The sequence below is a fragment of the Chelonia mydas genome, chromosome 1 (genome assembly GCF_015237465.2).
Source record: "Chelonia mydas isolate rCheMyd1 chromosome 1, rCheMyd1.pri.v2, whole genome shotgun sequence".
Lineage (NCBI taxonomy): Eukaryota > Metazoa > Chordata > Testudines > Cheloniidae > Chelonia > Chelonia mydas.
This window is the reverse complement of record NC_057849.1, coordinates 14,723,101-14,742,429: the sequence shown is the minus strand read 5'-3', so window position 1 is coordinate 14,742,429 and position 19,329 is coordinate 14,723,101. Positions and strand designations below refer to the sequence as shown.

Genomic DNA, 19,329 nt, shown 5'->3' with positions numbered 1-19,329 from the left:
TGGGAAAGCTACATTCAGGGGGAGGACCACCCAAAAGTAGTTTGGAGAGGTAGAATAGTTGAATCCTTATTCCTCCTCCCAATCGCTTATCACAGCAATAAGGATGTTTCAGAAAGAGGAAGAGGAAACAGCTCTTTTTTCCTTCCAAAAGGAAAGTGAAAAGGGAATGGGGTGAGTACACAAAATCAAAACTTGAGACCTTTACTAGTTAGAAACTAGTATCAAAGACTGATTCCCTAAACCGGATACCAGCATGCTGGTAGAAATCCAAACTATTTCTATTTGTCACAGCAACAGCTTTAACTAGGCTTCTCAGCAAACCATTATTGCTGACTAATAAAAATCACCGTAGTCTGAATTTTTTCAAGCCTGAGCTAGTTTGTTTTCTTGAACTGGTTTCTAGATTAGCCACAAGGCTTCATACTGGAAGTGTGAACAAGGTATGGCCAGTGAAAGGGTAAGACTAAATTTCATCTCTTTTTCATGTATTGTGAACTCTGGGCCTAATACTGGAGATCCACTAATGTCAGTGGTCAGGTTTCAGAGTAGCAGCCGTATTAGTCTGTATTCGCAAAGAGAAAAGGAGTACTTGTGGCACCTTAGAGACTAACAAATTTATATGAGCATAAGCTTTCATGAGCTACAGCTCACTTCATCGGATGCATCATCAGTGGGAGTACTGATGTGAATTGAGGATTGCAGAATATGGCCCTCAATCTGGAAAGTCTTTGGACTCCTTTCACCATGCTATGGATATCTTAAGACCAAAGCACTTGTGCTAATTAGTTGAAAGATCACAAGACTTTGGAAGAGTGAACGATCTTTGTTTATTTGACAGTCCATACAATGCCAATGACACCATGAGGTCACTGCTGATACAAATTCGTGGTCATCAAGTTCTATTTTCTTAAGAAAGTTGTCATTTGTCACAGATAGAAATCTGCTATTCACTTTCTTCTCTGTGTGTTTGGAGGCTATTTAAGGTAGTCACAATTGTCAGACCATAGCTTTTATTTTGTAGACTGGTAATCTTTTCTTTTATACTTCTATGGATTTGCATTCAGTGGCGATTTCTAATTTTATTAGACATTTATTTCTTTGATGCATAGATGTGGTTAATTGTTTGAAAGATTATCCAACTTTTTGGATTGTTTCAATTTTTTGTTCTCTTCCTTCTATCTCTGTTGTATCTGAACTTTCATGTGCAGTATCTGAATTCTTGGTTGTCAGCCATGACTACCCAGACTAAATACAATAGTCACACATGCTACAGCTATCTCTCACAAGAGAAATAAATACACTGAAGGTCAGATTTGCCAAAACAACCTTAGTTTACACTAAATTTATTTAAACAGTATTGACACTGGGGATTTAGAAAATAGAACAAAGCTTTTTTGGCAACAAGAGAGATATGGGATATCCAAATTGCAAACACCCAACCCCATTATTAAAAATAAGGCTTCTATTAAACAGATATTAAATAAAAATACAAAGCCTGTATAAACATTGCTTTACATTTGTCCAGAGATTAGATTCTAGGAAGCTCCTGCCAGACTCCAGCCAATTTAAAAAAATATATTTTACGAAAGCCCCGTTAAAATGTCATTTACTTTTTCTTCATTTCCTTTCCCACCTACAATATCCAACAGATTTTTCTGCTTTATAATTAACCTCACCATCACCCAATTCCTTTAGAAATGTGCCAATGATCTTGCAATTTGACCTGGGCCAAGAAGCAGAAAGTAGTGGTGATGGGAAGAGGAAGTATGGAGTCTGAAGACCTACATTCTATTCCTGGCACTGACACTGACTGACTTCCTGTGTGACCTTAAGAAAGGTACTTTACAGAAGTAGTTGCTGGGCACAGAGGAGAAGTGTAGGCTGCTGAAACACACTGGACTCTTGGATGAAATGTGCTATGAAAATGCAAAATATTCAGGGTGACAATCCATAATGTAAGATTATTTCCTGTTGGGTGGAAAAAGCTCGTATCTTGAGGTGAGGTGGGTATGCACGCACTCCTAGGATTCAATTCAAACAGTAGCCAGAGTCAAAAATCATAAGGAATAGGACAAATGCATCTGTGCTTACCTGAAAAATCTCCTTTCTTCAAGTAAGATTTTTTTGGTCAAAAGAAAGGAAATGGCATTTAGAGGAGATAAAAATCTTTTAAAATTAGGTTTTATTTAAATTATAAGTTTCTTTTAAAAATAAGCCTATTTAAAATGAAATCTGAATTTAATACAACATATGTTAAGGCCTAAATTTACTGTAATCTCAACACATTTGATAAAAAATATGCTGTATCCATGAGCCTCAATCAAAAAACTGAGTTAAAGGCTGCTTTTCTCCATCAAGAAAGAATCAAGGGAAAAACATCCTGTCTGAGGTCAAGCTTTATAAGGCTAGCACAATAGGTCATGTATTATATTAAGGACTTGATCCTGGAGAGGATCCAGGGATTGTGCTACTAGGTGCAAGAGACTGGCAAAGTCGTCACAGGCATTGGGATTGGGCCTCTGGACTCCAGGAGACACCATAATGTATCTCATCAGGCTCATCCACTGAGCCCACCTGGGTGGTCTTACACTCGTTATATGGCTTCTCCCTTGAAACTCCGTCCACCATGGCAACTTACTCTCCAGCTCATGCTAGAACACTGATCTGCCCAGTAACTACCAGCCCTTGCTTCTGGATGGTTCTGGGCACTTCACGCAAACAGCCTTGCTCTGTCTTCTTGCACATGTACATAGGCAGAGATACAAACAAGCAGAAATCCATTAATTTCTCAACTGCCTCACTGTCTCTAAACAAATAAAATACTGCAGTGCAAAAAAGGCATGTGGGTTACACAAGCAGAAATCTTGGATAGTTAGTTCTTTTGTTTTTTTCGGGGGGGGGGGGGGGGGGGGGGGGGGGGGGGGGGGGGGAGGGATGGGGCAGGGGAGTTCTGTAACAAAAGGAAAAGGAGCAGAGTGTGCAACCAGAAAGGAGCAACACTTGTGTCAAAGCAAGGCACTGCGGGAAGAAAGGACAGCTTTTTTAGAGCAGAACAGAGTGTGCTGATTTCAACACCTGGGAACTGGAGGGGGAAAAAATGCCATGGCTACAGATTGTAAAAGTCACCCTATGTGGGAATATTTTCAAGGAGTTCCTGTACCTCTGGGTGAGAAAGGAATACTTGCCAAATGTAAACAGTGCAACAAAAATGAAAGGCCTAGTTTTCAGAATGAAACATTATGAAAGACACTCATCAAAAGGCAGTGACTTTAAAGACAATGATGTGGACGTCTTAACAGTCTTGATCAACCATTAGTAAAAAACTTATTTTTGCACCTTTTTGTGTCCTTCCTACCATGTCTTACTACTCTAGTATATAACACACTGTCAAAAATTTGTGTTCTGGGTAGGTTACTTACGAATTTCAAAATATAACTGGTATATTACTTTGTTGGAGTAGTTACATTTTTACTGGTTTCAGAGTAACAGCCGTGTTAGTCTGTATTCGCAAAAAGAAAAGGAGTACTTGTGGCACCTTAGAGACTAACCAATTTATTTGAGCATAAGCTTTCGTGAGCTGCATCCGATGAAGTGAGCTGTAGCTCACGAAAGCTTATGCTCAAATAAATTGGTTAGTCTCTAAGGTGCCACAAGTACTCCTTTTCTTTTTACATTTTTACTGTTACTGCTGGACTTCTGAAATTATTTTTATCGCTCAATATAAACAAACATCCAAGGTGAAATTTCCTGTTTAAAGTTTAGACATTTATGAATTTTAATATTTTTTAAAAGGCTTCAAACGGTTTGGTTTGTTGCTAGAGGTAAGGGGTTAAATAGATTTAGAATCTTCAGTGGTTCTCAAACTTTTGTACTGGTGACCCCTTTAACATAGCAAGCCTCTTGTGTGCAACCTCCCTTTTAAATTTAAAACTTTTTTACATATTTAACACCCTTATAAATGCTGGAGGCAAAGTGGGGTTTGGGGTGCAGGCTGACAGCTTGCGACTCCCCATGTAATAACCTCATGATCCTCTGAGGGGTCCCGACCCCCAGTTTGAGAAATCAGGATTTATTTTTTCCCTATAAAACTGGATTTAGACTAAATAAATAGTAATACGAACAGTTTCAGGAGGAGGAATCTCATTTACAATCTTATTTTTCAAAATGAGAGCACCGAGTAATACTCAGTGACGGACTTTTCTTTACTCCATTTTGTTTCAGGGTCCAGCTTTGACATAAGGGGTTATGAATGTCCACCAACAGCAATGTCAACAAACTTCAGAGTAATCTGCTAGTACAACCAGCAGCGCTGCAACTAAACATACATCAGACAGTAAAATGACCCGTGTATATTTAAAAAAAAAAAAAAAAAACTTCATCGTCCAGTAAAGCCCATGGATGTGTTCATAATCAGGACCAGTAAATTCCAGCAAGACTCCACAGATGAAAAGATTGCTCAGTTCAAATTCTTCCTTTCATCTTGTTCAGATGAAACATTTCATGGACACGGTTCAATCACTATGACCAGGCTACTCTCCACCTGGCAGAGCACACACTGCTGGAAAGAGGAAATTGAACACTGTGCAAAAAACATTGAAGGGAAACTCATTAATCTGAGTCTTGATGGGTGGAGTAACGTATACAATGATCCACTAACATATGCTTGTGAGACAACAGAAAATACGGTTGTCTATCTTACAGCAACAGCTGAAACAGGAAATGCCCATACAGTAGTATACTTAAAAGTAGCAGTAAAAGCTGTAACAAACTTAAAAATTCATATGTCAAGTGCACAGCTTTATCAGACAATGCTGCAAATGTAGCAAAGATGAGAAGAAATCCAGGAGACTATAATGAAGGGAACCTGAAACTTATAGCACATGGGTGCAATCTTCATCTGTTGCATCTTTTAGCCAAAGATTTAAGTACAACTCCAGGAATAAAAGGAAAAATATTGTTGAAATTGCAAAATATTGCCATAACCACTTTGATTCAACTTCACTGAAGAAAGAATAAGTATTGTTTAATTTTCTTTTGGGATCCATAAGTACTTTATCCAAGTATTCATTTTAAACCAGTCTGGTTTTCCAGTAGCAGACCTCATATCCATCCAAAGATCCAGGGTTAGGTCAATCAGTCCCCAAAGTCATAGCCTCTTCAGTCAGAAAGGCATAAGCAGCAGTATCAGTACTGCTCTCTCATTCCAATTTTTTGTATTGTCCTAGGGAGCAGCAGAAAAAATTGGAAGCTATAGCAAGGACCAGGCCCAGTTTTGCAAGAGGTCACTCACCACCTCACATCCCAGGATCTGACATACAGGACACAGGGTACTTTATTTACTGTTTCCAGATGCAAAGAGGTTGATCGCCAGCCCACCAAGCTGACTGATAAGCAAGACTTCTGGAGCCACTATATTAATCAGACTTCTGCCACGTAAATCTTGGTGATCATCTCCATCTTGACTGGCCGCGTACATAGAAATAAAACTTTGGTCCAGCCAGGATAGAAGCATCTCTCTCTATGTTATAGGGCTAACTGTGTTCTTCCAAATTACGAAAACAGACATGTTGACAGTTGACTAGAACAGGCCTGTTTTCCATGGAAGGAGCAGTGCTCCGAGACCTCAATGAATTGGTGTGTTCCAGCTGGTGGATACTGTACTCTTTCGGGTACCAATTCCCTGAAGTGAACCAGGAATTTCTCTTCAAAAAATATCCAAATCTCTGCATTTACCACTTGTGGAAGTGAAGAATATATAACTGGAACTAGATTTGACAGAAAATAAGATGAAATGCAGAGGGGATATATAGATTACTGTATAGATATGATGAACTCTATCACTGAAGCATGCACATGTGTGAGATCACAATCCCCAACAGACTCCACTAAGTTGTTATTTTTTGTTAGGTTGGTTCTGGGGCAACACTTGTTTTCCCATTACATCCATCTTCATCTCTATCAACATTCTTCTGAGATGTAACCTTATACGCAACATCCTCAACCCAGGCCTATGACTCACTTGCCTGGCACAATGAATGTGTGTCTCCTTATCACTGTTTGCTTCAGTTTCCTACACAGAACCTTTAACAGAGCGAAGGGAGCAGGGGGAAAAAGGTCCAGGGAGAGAAGTGAATTTCATAGATACATAGATTGACCTCCTGTATAACAGGCCACAGAACTTTCCCAAAAATTCCTAGAGCAGATTTTAGAAAAACATCCAATCTGGATTTAAAAATGGTCAATGATGGAGAATCCACCACAACCTTTGGTAAATTGTTCCAGTGGTTAATTACCTTCACTTAAGAATTTACACCTCATTTCCAGGGCAAATTTCTCTAGCTTCAACTTCCAGCCATTGGATTCTGTTACACCTTTCTCTGATAGACTGAAGAGGCTACTATTAAACATTTGTTTCTATAATCCTGCTTCAGAGGGGGAGTGAGACCAAGCTCAGAGTTGCTCTGAAAATATTTCATGTAGCTAGAATCTCCCAACCTTAAAAGAAGCTGGGGCACTCCCCTCCCCAGACATGTGCTCCTGGGTCACTCAAGGAAGGTGGTATTGGCCCAGAGTTCAAGAACGGGCTCCCCAGAAGGCCTACCTCCTCTACTGCCTGTGATTCACATGGGCCAGGTAGGTCTGCTTTCTCTAGAAGTCTCAGCCTGGCTTATGAGTAGGGAGGGGAGAAGCTGAGCCAAAAGGCCTGTTACTGTACTCAAGCACTGGTAATGTCCGTGCTGTATCCTATGCCTTTCCCATCCATGACCCATGGGGAAACAGAGGGGGAAGAGAAGGCTGAGCTCCACAGCCAGAGGCGCAGTGGCTGGTACAGCTGTAAAGACTTGGGCACCATCTTCCAGCTAGCAAACTGCCCTTCTGGCTTCACTTCTCACATGGAGATGGGGGAAGGGTGGTTGCTTTCCTTGGAGCCAGTTCTTCTCCAATTCTGCCTGACTTCTTTCCTGCTAGGGGACAGGGGCCAAAGTGACCCCACCCAGCCTGGGCTGCATCTTTTTAAATTATTTAAGCCACTGAGTGTCAGAAGTTATTACTGTGAGAAGGAATGAATTGGAGGAAGGAAGCAGTTTATTACTTTTGCTATTCAGTATAAGAACCTAGCAGCTAAAAACCATGGCCCACCTATTCACGAAAGCACAGTAATCAGGTCGGTCTTCTTGGCTTCGAAGCTTAGGGAGAACTAATACACATCCTTAAGTAAACAAGGCTTTGCCCTCTGGAGTTTTAGTTTCCTCAGCACTGCTACCCTGCCTCAGCTTCAGCCGTTTTAGAAGCAATGGGAATGTACGGGCAACCCCTGACATTTTAGCCACAATGCCATCTAAACCTGCTTTGAGAGGAGTTAGAGGACATTATGGTTAGCGCCTTGGCAGCTATCTGGAGCTCTGCTTGCATTAGTTTTTCCATTGGTAACAATAGTGCTACATTTTAGAAAAAAAATCTAGTGCAGAAACAAGCTAGTGTTTTCTATATTTACATATAGCGATAAATATAGCATGGCTGAAATACCTCTTAACAACTGTAGTGAAAGTTGCCAAAGTGTATTCACACCTACAGAGTTCAACAATACAGGGATCAGGAGGAACAGCAAATCTTGGAGGACAAGAACTACATAGCACTAGATGTGCTAAAGAAAAGCCCACTTCATAAGGAGCATGTTCTCATTATTTCCTTGTATTCAGTCTGTATCCACCCATCTGTTGTCTTCACTATGGGCTAAATCGGTGCTGCTGCAATCAATGCAGCGGGTATAGATTTAGCGGGTCTAGTGAAGAAGCGGTAAGTTGATGGGAGAGCACTCTATCGATTTCAGTACTCCACTTCAACAAGAGATGGAAGATATGTTGATGGGGAGCATCTCCCATCGACATACAGCAGTGTCTACACCACGCTAAGTCAATGTAAATTACGTCGACTTAAGTTACATAACTTATATCTACTTACAGGGTTAGTGTAGACAAGGCCTTAGACCGTAAGCTGTTTGGGGCAGCAACTGTCTTTGTACAATGCCTGACACAATGGAATCCTGACCCATAACTGCGGCTCCTAGGCACTATGATAATGCAAATAACTAGCTTGTTGTGTCTAACATTTTCTTAAAGAAATGATAAGACAGAAAAAAAAAAACACTAAATGGTTTATGAAGTTTCCTACATTAAGACTAAGTGTTACACACAAATCAGGAGATGCCCAAATTTAAAGTTACACAGGGTTACTTAACTGTCCCTTTGTGTATCTGCATTACTAGTCTTTAGTTAACAGGATAGCATACTATCTCAAGTACAGTGTGTCTTCTCCATTTCCACACTCTCCAACAGACACCTTTGTATACAAGGTTCACACATTACAAATGACTCATGCACAATAGCATACAAGTTGCTAGACACATTTAAAGTTATAGAAAAAATAAATTTCTTAAATATACAATATCCGTGATCAATACGTATGCACAATGGGAAATTAAGGTCGTATGCAACTGGAGACTAATACTTACCCCACTATCATTTTTAATTCCATTTTTGCGTGAATTCCATACATCTACATATATTTAGGCACACAAATACTATAAGCAGAATATAATAAACTGAATGTCATTATACAGGACATTCAATTTATTATAAAAACACTAGTCCATAATGCCAACTAATGAAAGATGTGTTTAGTAGGGCTGTCAAGTGATTAATCGCACGAACAAACAATAGAATACCATTTATTTTAAATATTTGAATGTTTACTACATTTTCAAATATATTAATTTCAATTACAGAATACAAAGTGTACAGTGCTCGCTTTATATTTATTAAAATATTTGCACTGTAAAAAAATTTTCAATTCACCTCATACAAGTACTGTAGTGCAATCTCTATCATGAAAGTTGAACTTACAAATGTAGAATTATGTACAACCCCCCCCCCCCCCCCATTCAAAAATAAAACAATGTAAAACTCAGTCCTACTTCTTGGTCAGCCAATCACTCAGACAAACAAGATTGGTTACAATTTGCAGGAGATAATGCTGCCTGCTTCTTGTTTACAACGTCACCTGAAAGTGAGAACAGGCATTCGCATGGCACTTTTGTAGCTGGCGTTGCAAGGTATTTACATGCCAGATGTGCTAAATATTCATATGTCCCTTCCATGCTTCAACCATTATTCCAGAGGGCATGCTTCCACACTGATGATGGGTTCTGCTTGATAACGATCCAAAGCAGTGTGGACTGACGCATGTTCATTTTCATCATCTGAGTTAGATGCCACCAGCAGAAGGTGGATTTTCTTTTTTGGTGGTTTCGGTTCTGTAGTTTCCACATCAGAGAGTGTTGCTTTTTTAAGACTTCTAAAAGCATGCTCCACACCTTATCCCTCTCAGATTTAGGACAGCATTTCAGATTCTTAAACCTTGGTCGAGTGCTGTAGCTATTTTTAGAAATCTCACGTCAGTACCTTCTTTGCGTTTTGTCAAATCTGCTGTGAAAGCGTTCTTAAAACGAAGATGTGCTGGGCCATCATCCGATACTGCTATGACATGAAATATATGCAGAATGCAGGTAAAAGAGCAGGAGACATACAATTCCCCCTTCGAGTACAGTCACAAATTTAATTGACGCTTTTTTTTTTTTAAACAAGCATCATCAGCATGGAAGCATGTCCTGTGGAATGGTGGCCGAAGCATGGAAAGAGAATACAAATGTTTAGCATATCTGGCATGTAAATACCTTGCAACACTGGCTACAAAAGTGCCAAGCGAACGCCTGTTCTCACTTTCAGGTGACATTGTAAGTAAGAAGCAGGCAGCAGTATCTCCCGTCAACGTAAACAAATTTGTTTGTCTTAGCGATTGGCAGAATAAGAAATAGGACTGAGTACTTGTAGGCTCTAAAGTTTTACACTTGTTTTTGAGTGCAGGTATGTAACCAAAAAAAATCTGCATTTGTAAATTACACTTTCTCAAGAAAGAGAATGCACTATTTCTTTTATAATTTTAACAGTGCATATATTTGTAATAAAAATAATATAAAGTAAGCACTGTGCCCTTTATATTGTGTTGTAACTGAAATCAATATTGAAAATGTAGAAAAACATCCAAAATTATAATAAATTTCAATTGGTTAGAAACAATTTCTATTGTTATAAGTGCAATTAATCACAATTTTTTTAAATTAATTGCATGAGTTAACTGATTGACAGCCCTAGTTTTTAGACTTAATCACTTATCACTTACCACTACACCTGATCTTCCTGGTAAGGTTTTTCTGTAGATACAGCAATCATGAAAAGTTTGCTGTTTGTCCAGTCCCTTTTATCCCTTAATACTACTTTTAAAATGAAAAGGAGGACTTGTGGCACCTTAGAGACTAATAAATTTATTTGAGCATAAGCATTCGTGAGCTACAGCTCACTTCATCAGATTCATTCAGTGGAAAATACAGTGGGGAGATTTATATACACAGAGAACATGAAACAAAGGGTGTTACCATACACACTGTAAGGAGAGTGATCAGGTAAGGTGAGCTATTACCAGCAGGATGGGGGACGGGGACCTTTTGTAGTGATAATCAAAAGTGGGCCATTTCCAGCAGCTGACAAGAAGGTCGGGGGGGGGGGGGGGGGGGAGGGGGAGGAAACAAACATGGAATAAACCTCTCCAACGCATCATCAAGGATCTACAACTTATCCTGAAGGATGACCCATCACTCTCAGATCTTGGGAGACAGGCCAGTCCTTGCTTACAGACAGCCCCCAAAACTGAAGCAAATACTCACCACCAACCACACACCACACAACAGAACCACTAACCCAGGAACCTATCCTTGCAACAAAGTCCGTTGCCAACTGTGTCCACATAGCTATTCAGGGGACACCATCATAGGGCCTAATCACATCAGCCATACTATCTACCACCAGTGTGATATATGCCATCATGTGCCAGCAATGCCCCTCTGCCATGTACACTGGCCAAACTGGACAGTCTCTACGTAAAAGAATAAATGGACACAAATCAGACGTCAAGAATTGTAACATTCAGAAACCAGTCGGAGAACACTTCAATCTCTTTGGTCACTCAATTACAGACCTAAAAGTGACAATTCTTCAATAAAAAACACTTCAAAAACCAGACTCCAACGAGAGACTGCTGAATTGGAATTAATTTGCAAACTGGATACAATTAACCTAGGCTTGAATAAAGACTGGGAGTGGATGGGTCATTACACAAAGTAAAACTATTTCCATGTTTATTCCCCACCCCCCGCTGTTCCTCAGCCCTTCTTGTCAACTGCTGGAAATGCCCACCTTGATTATCACTACAAAAGGTCCCCGTCCCCCCCGGCTGGTAATAGCTCACCTTACCTGATCGCTGTTGTTACAGTGTGTATGGTAACACCCATTGTTTCATGTTCTCTGTGTATATAAATCTCCCCACTATATTTTCCACTGAATGCATCCGATGAAGTGAGCTGTAGCTCACGAAAGCTTATGCTCAAATAAATTGGTTAGTCTCTAAGGTACCACAAGTCCTCCTTTTCTTTTTGCAGATACAGACTAACACGGCTGCTACTCTGAAACCTACTTTTAAAATGTAACTCAATATCAAAACATTAACCCTACAATAAGGTTACAAAATATGGCACTCAGGTCAAGAGATGCCAGAAGTTGCTGCCTTAATGTTAGCTCAGTCATACTGCTAATTCAGTGTGTCAGGGTATACAATAATGCACTTTACCTCTCGTTTTCTGTAACACACCAACTAAAAACCAGGTACATACTGAAGATTTTAAGACTCATGAAACTTTACCAATAACAATTAAAAGAAGCGCCAATACTACGTATGTGCACAGTGTGGCAGAATTAACATTCCAGGGAAAAAGTCTTTTGGAATTTTCCATATTGGGTGCTTAATTTCATGTCTTTTAAACATTTTTTGCTCATTGTTTTAAAAAAGGAGAAAACACCCCCCAGTAACTATTTGGCTTGAACAGCGTATTAGCTCTGCAATGTTTGCCTCTGGATCTTACCCTTTTGCCCTCAAAGCAAGATTTCTTATGAAGTTACAAAAGGTGCTAGAAACATCTTACTCTAGAGCAGGGGTCAGCAACCTTTCAGAAGCGGTGTGCCAAGTCTTCATTTATTCACTCTAATTTAAGGTTTCGAGTGTCGGTACAACATTTTAACGTTTTTAGAAGGTCTTTAAGTCTATATTATATAACTAAACTATTGTATGTAAAGTAAACAAGGTTTTTAAAATGTTTAAGCAGCTTCATTTAAAATTAAATTAAAATGCTGATCTTATCAGTTTAGTGCAGTGGTTCTTAACCTGGGGTGCACACACCCCCTGGGGGTGCGAGATGCCCTTTCTGGGGGTGCAAGACGTGCGAGATTTTTTTTTTAGAAGGTAAATAATCAAAAACACAAATTAAGCCCAGGCACATGAAACAAAATAGTTGTACTTACCAAACCTATGTATTTATTATTATACATTTTTTAATTATTACTGTAATACACAAAGTTTTTAAGCTAATTTTACACTAAAAATTAAAGTATAATTTTTTATAAGGGCTGCAGAGCGCTAGGCCCAGGCCAGGAGCAGAGCCCTGGCCTGCCCGCCGGTCTGAGCAGGTCCTGGCTGCCGGCCCAACTCAGCCCTCTGCCGGCCTGGGGTTCTGTTCACACAGGGCAGCAGCGGGCTGAGCAGGGCCGACAGCTGGGACCCCGGCTAGCAGCAGAGTGCCAGTAAAAATTGGCTCACGTGCCACAGGTTGCCAACCCCTGCTCTAGAGCTGAGCTGAGCTGTCTGTCCACTTACAAGCCCTTTCACCTGCTTCAGTAGCTGAGCTTGTAAATATCTGGAATTAAGTATCTGGACACACCTGCTGCAGCTCCACCTTAAACATTCAGCTAACACTTTAAATGGATTTTCTACAGTTCACAAACACTAATTAGTTTAAAAAAACCACACAAATGTAGCCAAGCACATGCTTTTCATTAGGGCTTATTTACATACCAAGCTTGAAGTTTTAGAGCTCAGCTGTTTAAATTACTTGCTTTAAAAAAAGTGCAACTCCTAAACTGCAAGAAGTTCTGCACACTTTCCAGAAAAACTAATTTCAACAGTAGGCAAAGACCAAGCACGAAAAACATCACTTCCAGGAGGTTTTGAAAGGCATGCTTGAAGAAAGAGAATGGAAGCTGCTTTGCAATTATCGATAGCATGCACCACCACCTGCAGCCACCATGTAGGAAACTTTTAGGGGAAGTAGGACGCACGAAGCAGCAAACACCACCACCCCAAAGACAGGAAAAAGTCAGAATTCCTTCAACAATAAAATGAAGCAATTCAGTTCAATTTCTCACTGTACTTGTGATTGACCAACCAACAGCTTAGTGGGTCCTGAAAAAAAAAACCCTGAATGCCCTAATCTTAAAGGGAGTTTTGAGTCACGTGCATTCAGACACTTGCACAATCAGGCCCACACCTAGAGACTAGCCAGGATAGAACAAGACTTCAGGCCATTCATGTGCATTACTGAGTAATTTATACTATGATAAACACCCCAAAACCTCTATGCACTGCAATTACAATTTATATTATGGAAAAGAATGGGGAAAATGGGTACCACACATACGCAGAGTGATCAGGGTGACTACCACATACTGTCTTAGTTCCTTTTAAATATGTAGTTTTATTTTAGTAAAGGTGCTATAAGAGTACTTTTTCTATTAGTCTCTAATAGCATCTCAAAGTAGGTTGGAGACTGCACAGTATGCACCCTGCACATTTTCGACTACAAGTAGAGAATTTCAGAATGCAGCTTTTGCTTTCATATACTGTTTTACAGAATCAAGGAACAGCAAGTTTAATTTAAGAGTGCTCATAGTTTCGCTTCTGAATAAGTGAATTAGAGTCAGCTAAACTCCTATCATCTCTTTTGCACTATAGGATAATATATTATTGACATTTCTTAAAGGCAACAGTGACACCTCCTGGTAAGATTACCAAATGGATTAGATGTCTACAACTAAAGAAATTAACAAATTTAGTTTTCAAGTTTTTTAAATGTATAACTCTTTATCAAGGATTTCCCCGTGACACAGATATTATGATTACTCTAGATCTGAAGTTCAACACATTCATAGATAAGAATTACAGAAAGGGTTATAACTAGACTTTCTATATAAGCATCTTAAATTCAGGCTACACTCAATATTTAAGTGATAGTATTGTAGAGGAGTTTAACCTAACACACCAAAAAGTTCTCAAAATATTGTATCCGAGTCAGCCCAACAACGTGCAGCTCCCAGTTGACCTGAACTTTTTCCAGGTTGGAATTAAAGCATACAATGGTAAATTAAGTCACAACCCTGCATTGTGATTTGCATAGGCAGATTGTTGTGCCTGTACAGAGACCCTGCAGTCAATGGGGCACTTCCACAAGCAGTGTGTTCTGTCCACACAGATCATAATGAAGGACAGGGCCTTTGCTGACCCAAGATAGCCACAACTCAGTGGTTGATTAGAAGAATTCAAGAACTACACTGCTAGTTTTGTTCTGACTACTGGATCATCCAAGCCCTTCTTACTTTACCTTCCCCCCCGCACCAAATACCATGGTAGAGAAACACGTGCCTTGTTGACACTAGCACTCCTGCATTGCTGCCAGTGGTTAAGTTTCACCATTTAGAAGTTTCCGAAAATGAACGATTAGCAATCTAGAAACAGTTCTCGTTTTAAGACATATACATTTCCTCATACACTGAGCAAGTTAAAAACACATGCAGCAATATTCTAAAAGGTCTTACCTAAGCAACGAGAAGACATCATATGAGTTACGGACACAGTTCTGATCCACCTGGAGTAGACTACTCTTCTGGGTGCCTGAGTGATCCTTAAGGCAAAGAAAGGAAATCACTTTTTTTAAAAAAAAAATCAGAGTAAATTTTCTGATAAGACTAATGTGTGCCTGGGACCACACAACTTTGCCTGTGCATTTAAAGAACACTGTATATCACAATTTAAAAACTCAAAAGCACCAAAGAAAAGCAATTTAGTTCCTAGGAAGGTGGTGACGGCAGCATGAGACAAGTTATGTCCCTGCTGTAAATCTAACAGCTAAGCATTTATGCATTAAGTTATTAGCAGTGTTTAGTATTCCATTTTATTTTCTTTAGCACCTCTTTAACCCCATTTAGCATGAGCTGCCTAATACTGTCTACTCAGACTCAAGGATTCAAAAGTGTAACTCTGCTGAAACTCCCCAGCTTCAACCAGTTTTGAACACAGACTTTCTGCAAGGCATAATGCATTCAAGAATCTGCCCTCGGACATGCAACACTAATAGGCTCTCAGTAAGTGGTAATTAGAAAGTTATTGTTTATCCACTCCATAAACACCCTTCAGAGATTCATATATTCCTTGGAATGAGCAAGGTATCCCTGGAGGAGCTTCCTACAAGTTTTGACCAGAACACAAAAGACTATGGCCAAGGTCTGCACAAGGGATGGCAGGAAGGAGCTGTTGCATTATCTTGTGCTGCAATTTTGTCATATCTCAAGCTAGTCTGTGTCAGGCAGGTGCCATACTTTGACAGACACACCCCTAGGAAGTGTAAGAACTCTGGAACTCTTCCTTCCCAGTCAGCACTAATACAACGTCCCAGCATTGTGCTGCTAGAGACAAAAAGTCAGACAAGACGTAAGACAAGAGGCCTAGACATGTGTGGTCACTAAAGATTTGATGGCTCTTTAGGCTGGAGAAGAGAAGACAGAGGGGACATAATAGTTTTCAAGTACTAAAAGGTACTTGAAGTAGGACAGAGAAAAACTGTTCTTAACCTCCGAGGATAAAAAAAGAAGTAATGTGATTAAATTGCAGCAAGGGAGGTTTTAGGTTGAACATTAGGAAAAAAACTTCCTAACTGTTGGGGTAGTTAAGCACTGGAATAAATTACCTATAGAAGTTGTGGAATCTCTGTCATTATCTAACCTGCTCTTAAAAACCTCCAAACACCTGTCAGGGATGGTCTAGATAACACTTCTATTTCAGTCCCCTGCATTCATGGCAGAACGAAGACTTCTCAAGGTCCTCTCCAGTCCTACAATTCTATGAAAAAAATAGAGGCATTTACCTTTATGTATTTAGCAGTGTTAGAATTTCACCAGGTCCCTGGAAGAGTTTCAGCAGGATATAGTGATTTTCTTCACTTTAATCACACACCATAAATTTAAACAAACAGCTATTGCTTTCCATCACAGACATAACTGCACTTTAATGTGAGTGAAGTAATCCTACCTAAACATCCTTTACCTGCCCGAAGCTAATACTAAAGCATTTGGAGGTCTTTTGCTGTATGGTTAGATCTCCCATGGGCAATTCAGTAGCAAGTTTTCCCCCTTTCCCATTTAAACTATGTTTTTCTTGCATACACTATGGAACTGCTTACTCTTGATCATGACAATATAGCAAATATGCCATTCTAATACTAGAAAACGAATACCATGCATTATCCGGCCACTTCTCAAAGGGAGAAACCATTTCTTTCGGATGTTAGGAGTTTGATTTGTAGGACCCATCTTCTGGAAAGATACTAAAGCAAGACTTCACCACCTGAATCTTACTGCAAGATTAAGGAAATTTGCAAGGCATTGCAGCTGGATCATCAGCATCTCATGCTCAGAAATGGGCCTTGTTTGGTCTCAAACATGCAGGGTTTAAAAGTAGGGCATGGAAACAAAGTTGTTCTTTAGAAGAGTGAAGTAGATTAGGGCAAACAGTCCTGTCTCTCCCCCAAGACAGTGGAAGGAGATGAAGCAGTAATTTCAGAAAGGGAAAGATACTCATCGGTATGTCAGTCCCTTCTCTTCTCCCATCCTGCTACAAGACGGTAGCCTCATTATGATGCCACCTGCCAGAAAGTAACTGCCAAAGAAAGAATGAGAGGGTATATGAAGGCTAACTTCATCTTCCCACCTCTCAAGCTGTTTGCATAAAGAACTAAGAACGTCCATATTGGCTCAGACCAAAGGTCCATCAGCCCAGTATCCTGTCTTCCAACAGTGGCCAATGCCAGGTATCCCAGAGGGAATGAACAGAACAGGTAATCAAGTGATCCATCTTCTGTCGCCCATTCCCAGCTTCTGGCAAACAGCTGTATGCAAAAAACAGATTTCACGTTTTGCGCTGTACTTTAATTTGTTTAATGTCCTCATTTTTGTGTAGTCCCCCTTTCTGAAATTAAATGCTACAGTGCTGGGCTGCTGTGGTGTTTTCCCCGCCACAGGGATATTAAATTTAATTATATTATGGTCACTATTACCAAGCGGTCCAGCTATACTCACCTCTTAGACCACATCCTGTGCTCCACTTAGGACTAAATCAAGAATTGCCTCTCCTCTTGTGGGTTCCAGGACTAGCTGCTCCAAGAAGCAGTCATTTAAGGTGTCAAGAAACTTTACCTCTGTATCCCATCCTGAGGTGACATGTACCCAGTCAATATGGGGATAGCTGAAATCCCTCATTATTATTATTAAGTTTTTTATTTTAACAGCCTCTCTAATCTCCCTGAGCATTTCACAGTCACTATCACCATCCTGGTCAGGTGGTTGGTAATATATCCCTACTACTATCTTATTATTAGAGCATGGAATCATATGAAATTACTATCCATAGAGATTCTATGGTACAGTTTGATTCATTTAAAATTTTTACTTCATTTGAGTCTATGCTTTTTCACATATAGTGCCACTCCCCCACCAGCACGACCTGTTCTGTCCTTCCGATATATTTTGTACACTCGTACTACTGTGCAAACTATGCAGAGAAAACTATGAAGCAAACTATGGAGGGAAAAGGAGGGATGCACACTGGAAATAAGGAGGAACTCCAACCTCAGTTGTCAGAGAGTAGTTTTCCCATTGTTGAGGGTCTCCCCTCTTCCATCCTACTGCAATATTTGATACCGGCACTGGGCACAGAAAGTCATGCTGTTAGATCAGGGACAACTGATTTTCTGGAGTCGCAGTCTGGAACACATTTTGATAGATTCACCTTCCCAGAGCAGTCAAGGTCCACCTGATAATGGTTGATGAACAAGCAGGGAAAGAAACAAGCGATCACCTTACACATTGTGAAGTTGTGGCGTCAGTCCCTCTCCTTGCAGAGGGGAGAGAGTGGTGTGACCCTTCAATAGGGAATGTGGTGTCTTGTCTGCCTGCTTGTGTCATGGGACTGAAAGCCTATCACTGCACAGAACATGTCTGAGAAGACAGGGTGACCTTTGGGCCACAGTAAAAGGGTTTCAAGTTACCAAGTGCAATACAAAACCTGTCTGTCTTCTTCCCTTCAGAGACACCAGCAAGTCAATAAAATGGCCACTAAAAAGCTGTTCTTACAACTGGTAGATGCAGAAAGGCTTCTCAAAAGGTGTTCCTGCAGGACACGAGACTGTCTTGTCAACAAGACGCAACTGTAAACAATTTAAAGGGAAAGGATCTGGAAAAGCAGGCAAGTGGAACCCAAGACTCCCGCTCCCTTCATCTTCCCACTAACTGGTCCCTAGAGAGCTAATATGACCTGCATCTGTAATTTCTGAACCAGGACAAGACAAACTGGCTACAAATGAACAACTAAAAAGTGTTAAATATCTACATGCACATAGGAAGAGAGGGTCAAGTGGATGCACAGTAAACACTGTTCAAAGTTTTGCAGATACTGTAACCAGAAGTTTTAACAGCATCAAGAGGGAAACCCTTCTAAGAACCTACTCCAATCAACTTCCTGGCCATGAGGGTCAAATCTTTGTCTCCTACTACGACACTGGGTAAGCCCAAGGGAGAGATGGGGAAGCGCTCTGCTGTTACTAACTAATATGGAAGACAGAGCAGAGGACAAGCTACTGCAGGAGGCACAAAAGCTACAGGTATCCCAGCCAGCCTGGAGAAGTGAGAAGGGAAGATCTAATAAGCACTTGACTGTGGAGGCTAAGGATATGTCTTCACTAACGTTTTAAAGTGCTGCCATGGCAACGCTTTAACGTGGCAACAGTCACGGCTGTACAGTCGCTGTAAAAACAAAAAACAAACAAAAACCACCCCCCTACGAGGAGAGTAGCTCCCAGTGCTGGTGCACTGTCTACACCACCACTTTACAGCACTGAAACTTGCAGCGCTCGGGGGGAAGGGGGTGTTTTTTCACACCCCTGAGTGAGAAAGTCGAAGCGCTGAAAAGTGGCAGTCTAGCCCACAAGACCTTGGTGGTTTTAGCAAGGAGGGAGCAAAAACCCACTCAGAGCACATAATAAGGCTCCTTTGCTGAGTGGCT

General features: G+C 40.4%; 1 protein-coding gene across 6 annotated transcripts in view; it reads right to left on the bottom strand.

Annotated features, from left to right (window-relative positions):
* Positions 1-19,329, bottom strand: part of UVRAG (UV radiation resistance associated) — a 147,729-nt gene that overhangs the window by 92,062 nt on the left and 36,338 nt on the right. For all 6 annotated transcript variants that reach the window (XM_037882877.2, XM_043527738.1, XM_043527740.1 and 3 more), the window contains one exon: positions 14,814-14,899. In XM_037882877.2, coding sequence (XP_037738805.1) covers positions 14,814-14,899 — 86 coding nt within the window. The remainder of the gene's footprint in view (positions 1-14,813; positions 14,900-19,329) is intronic.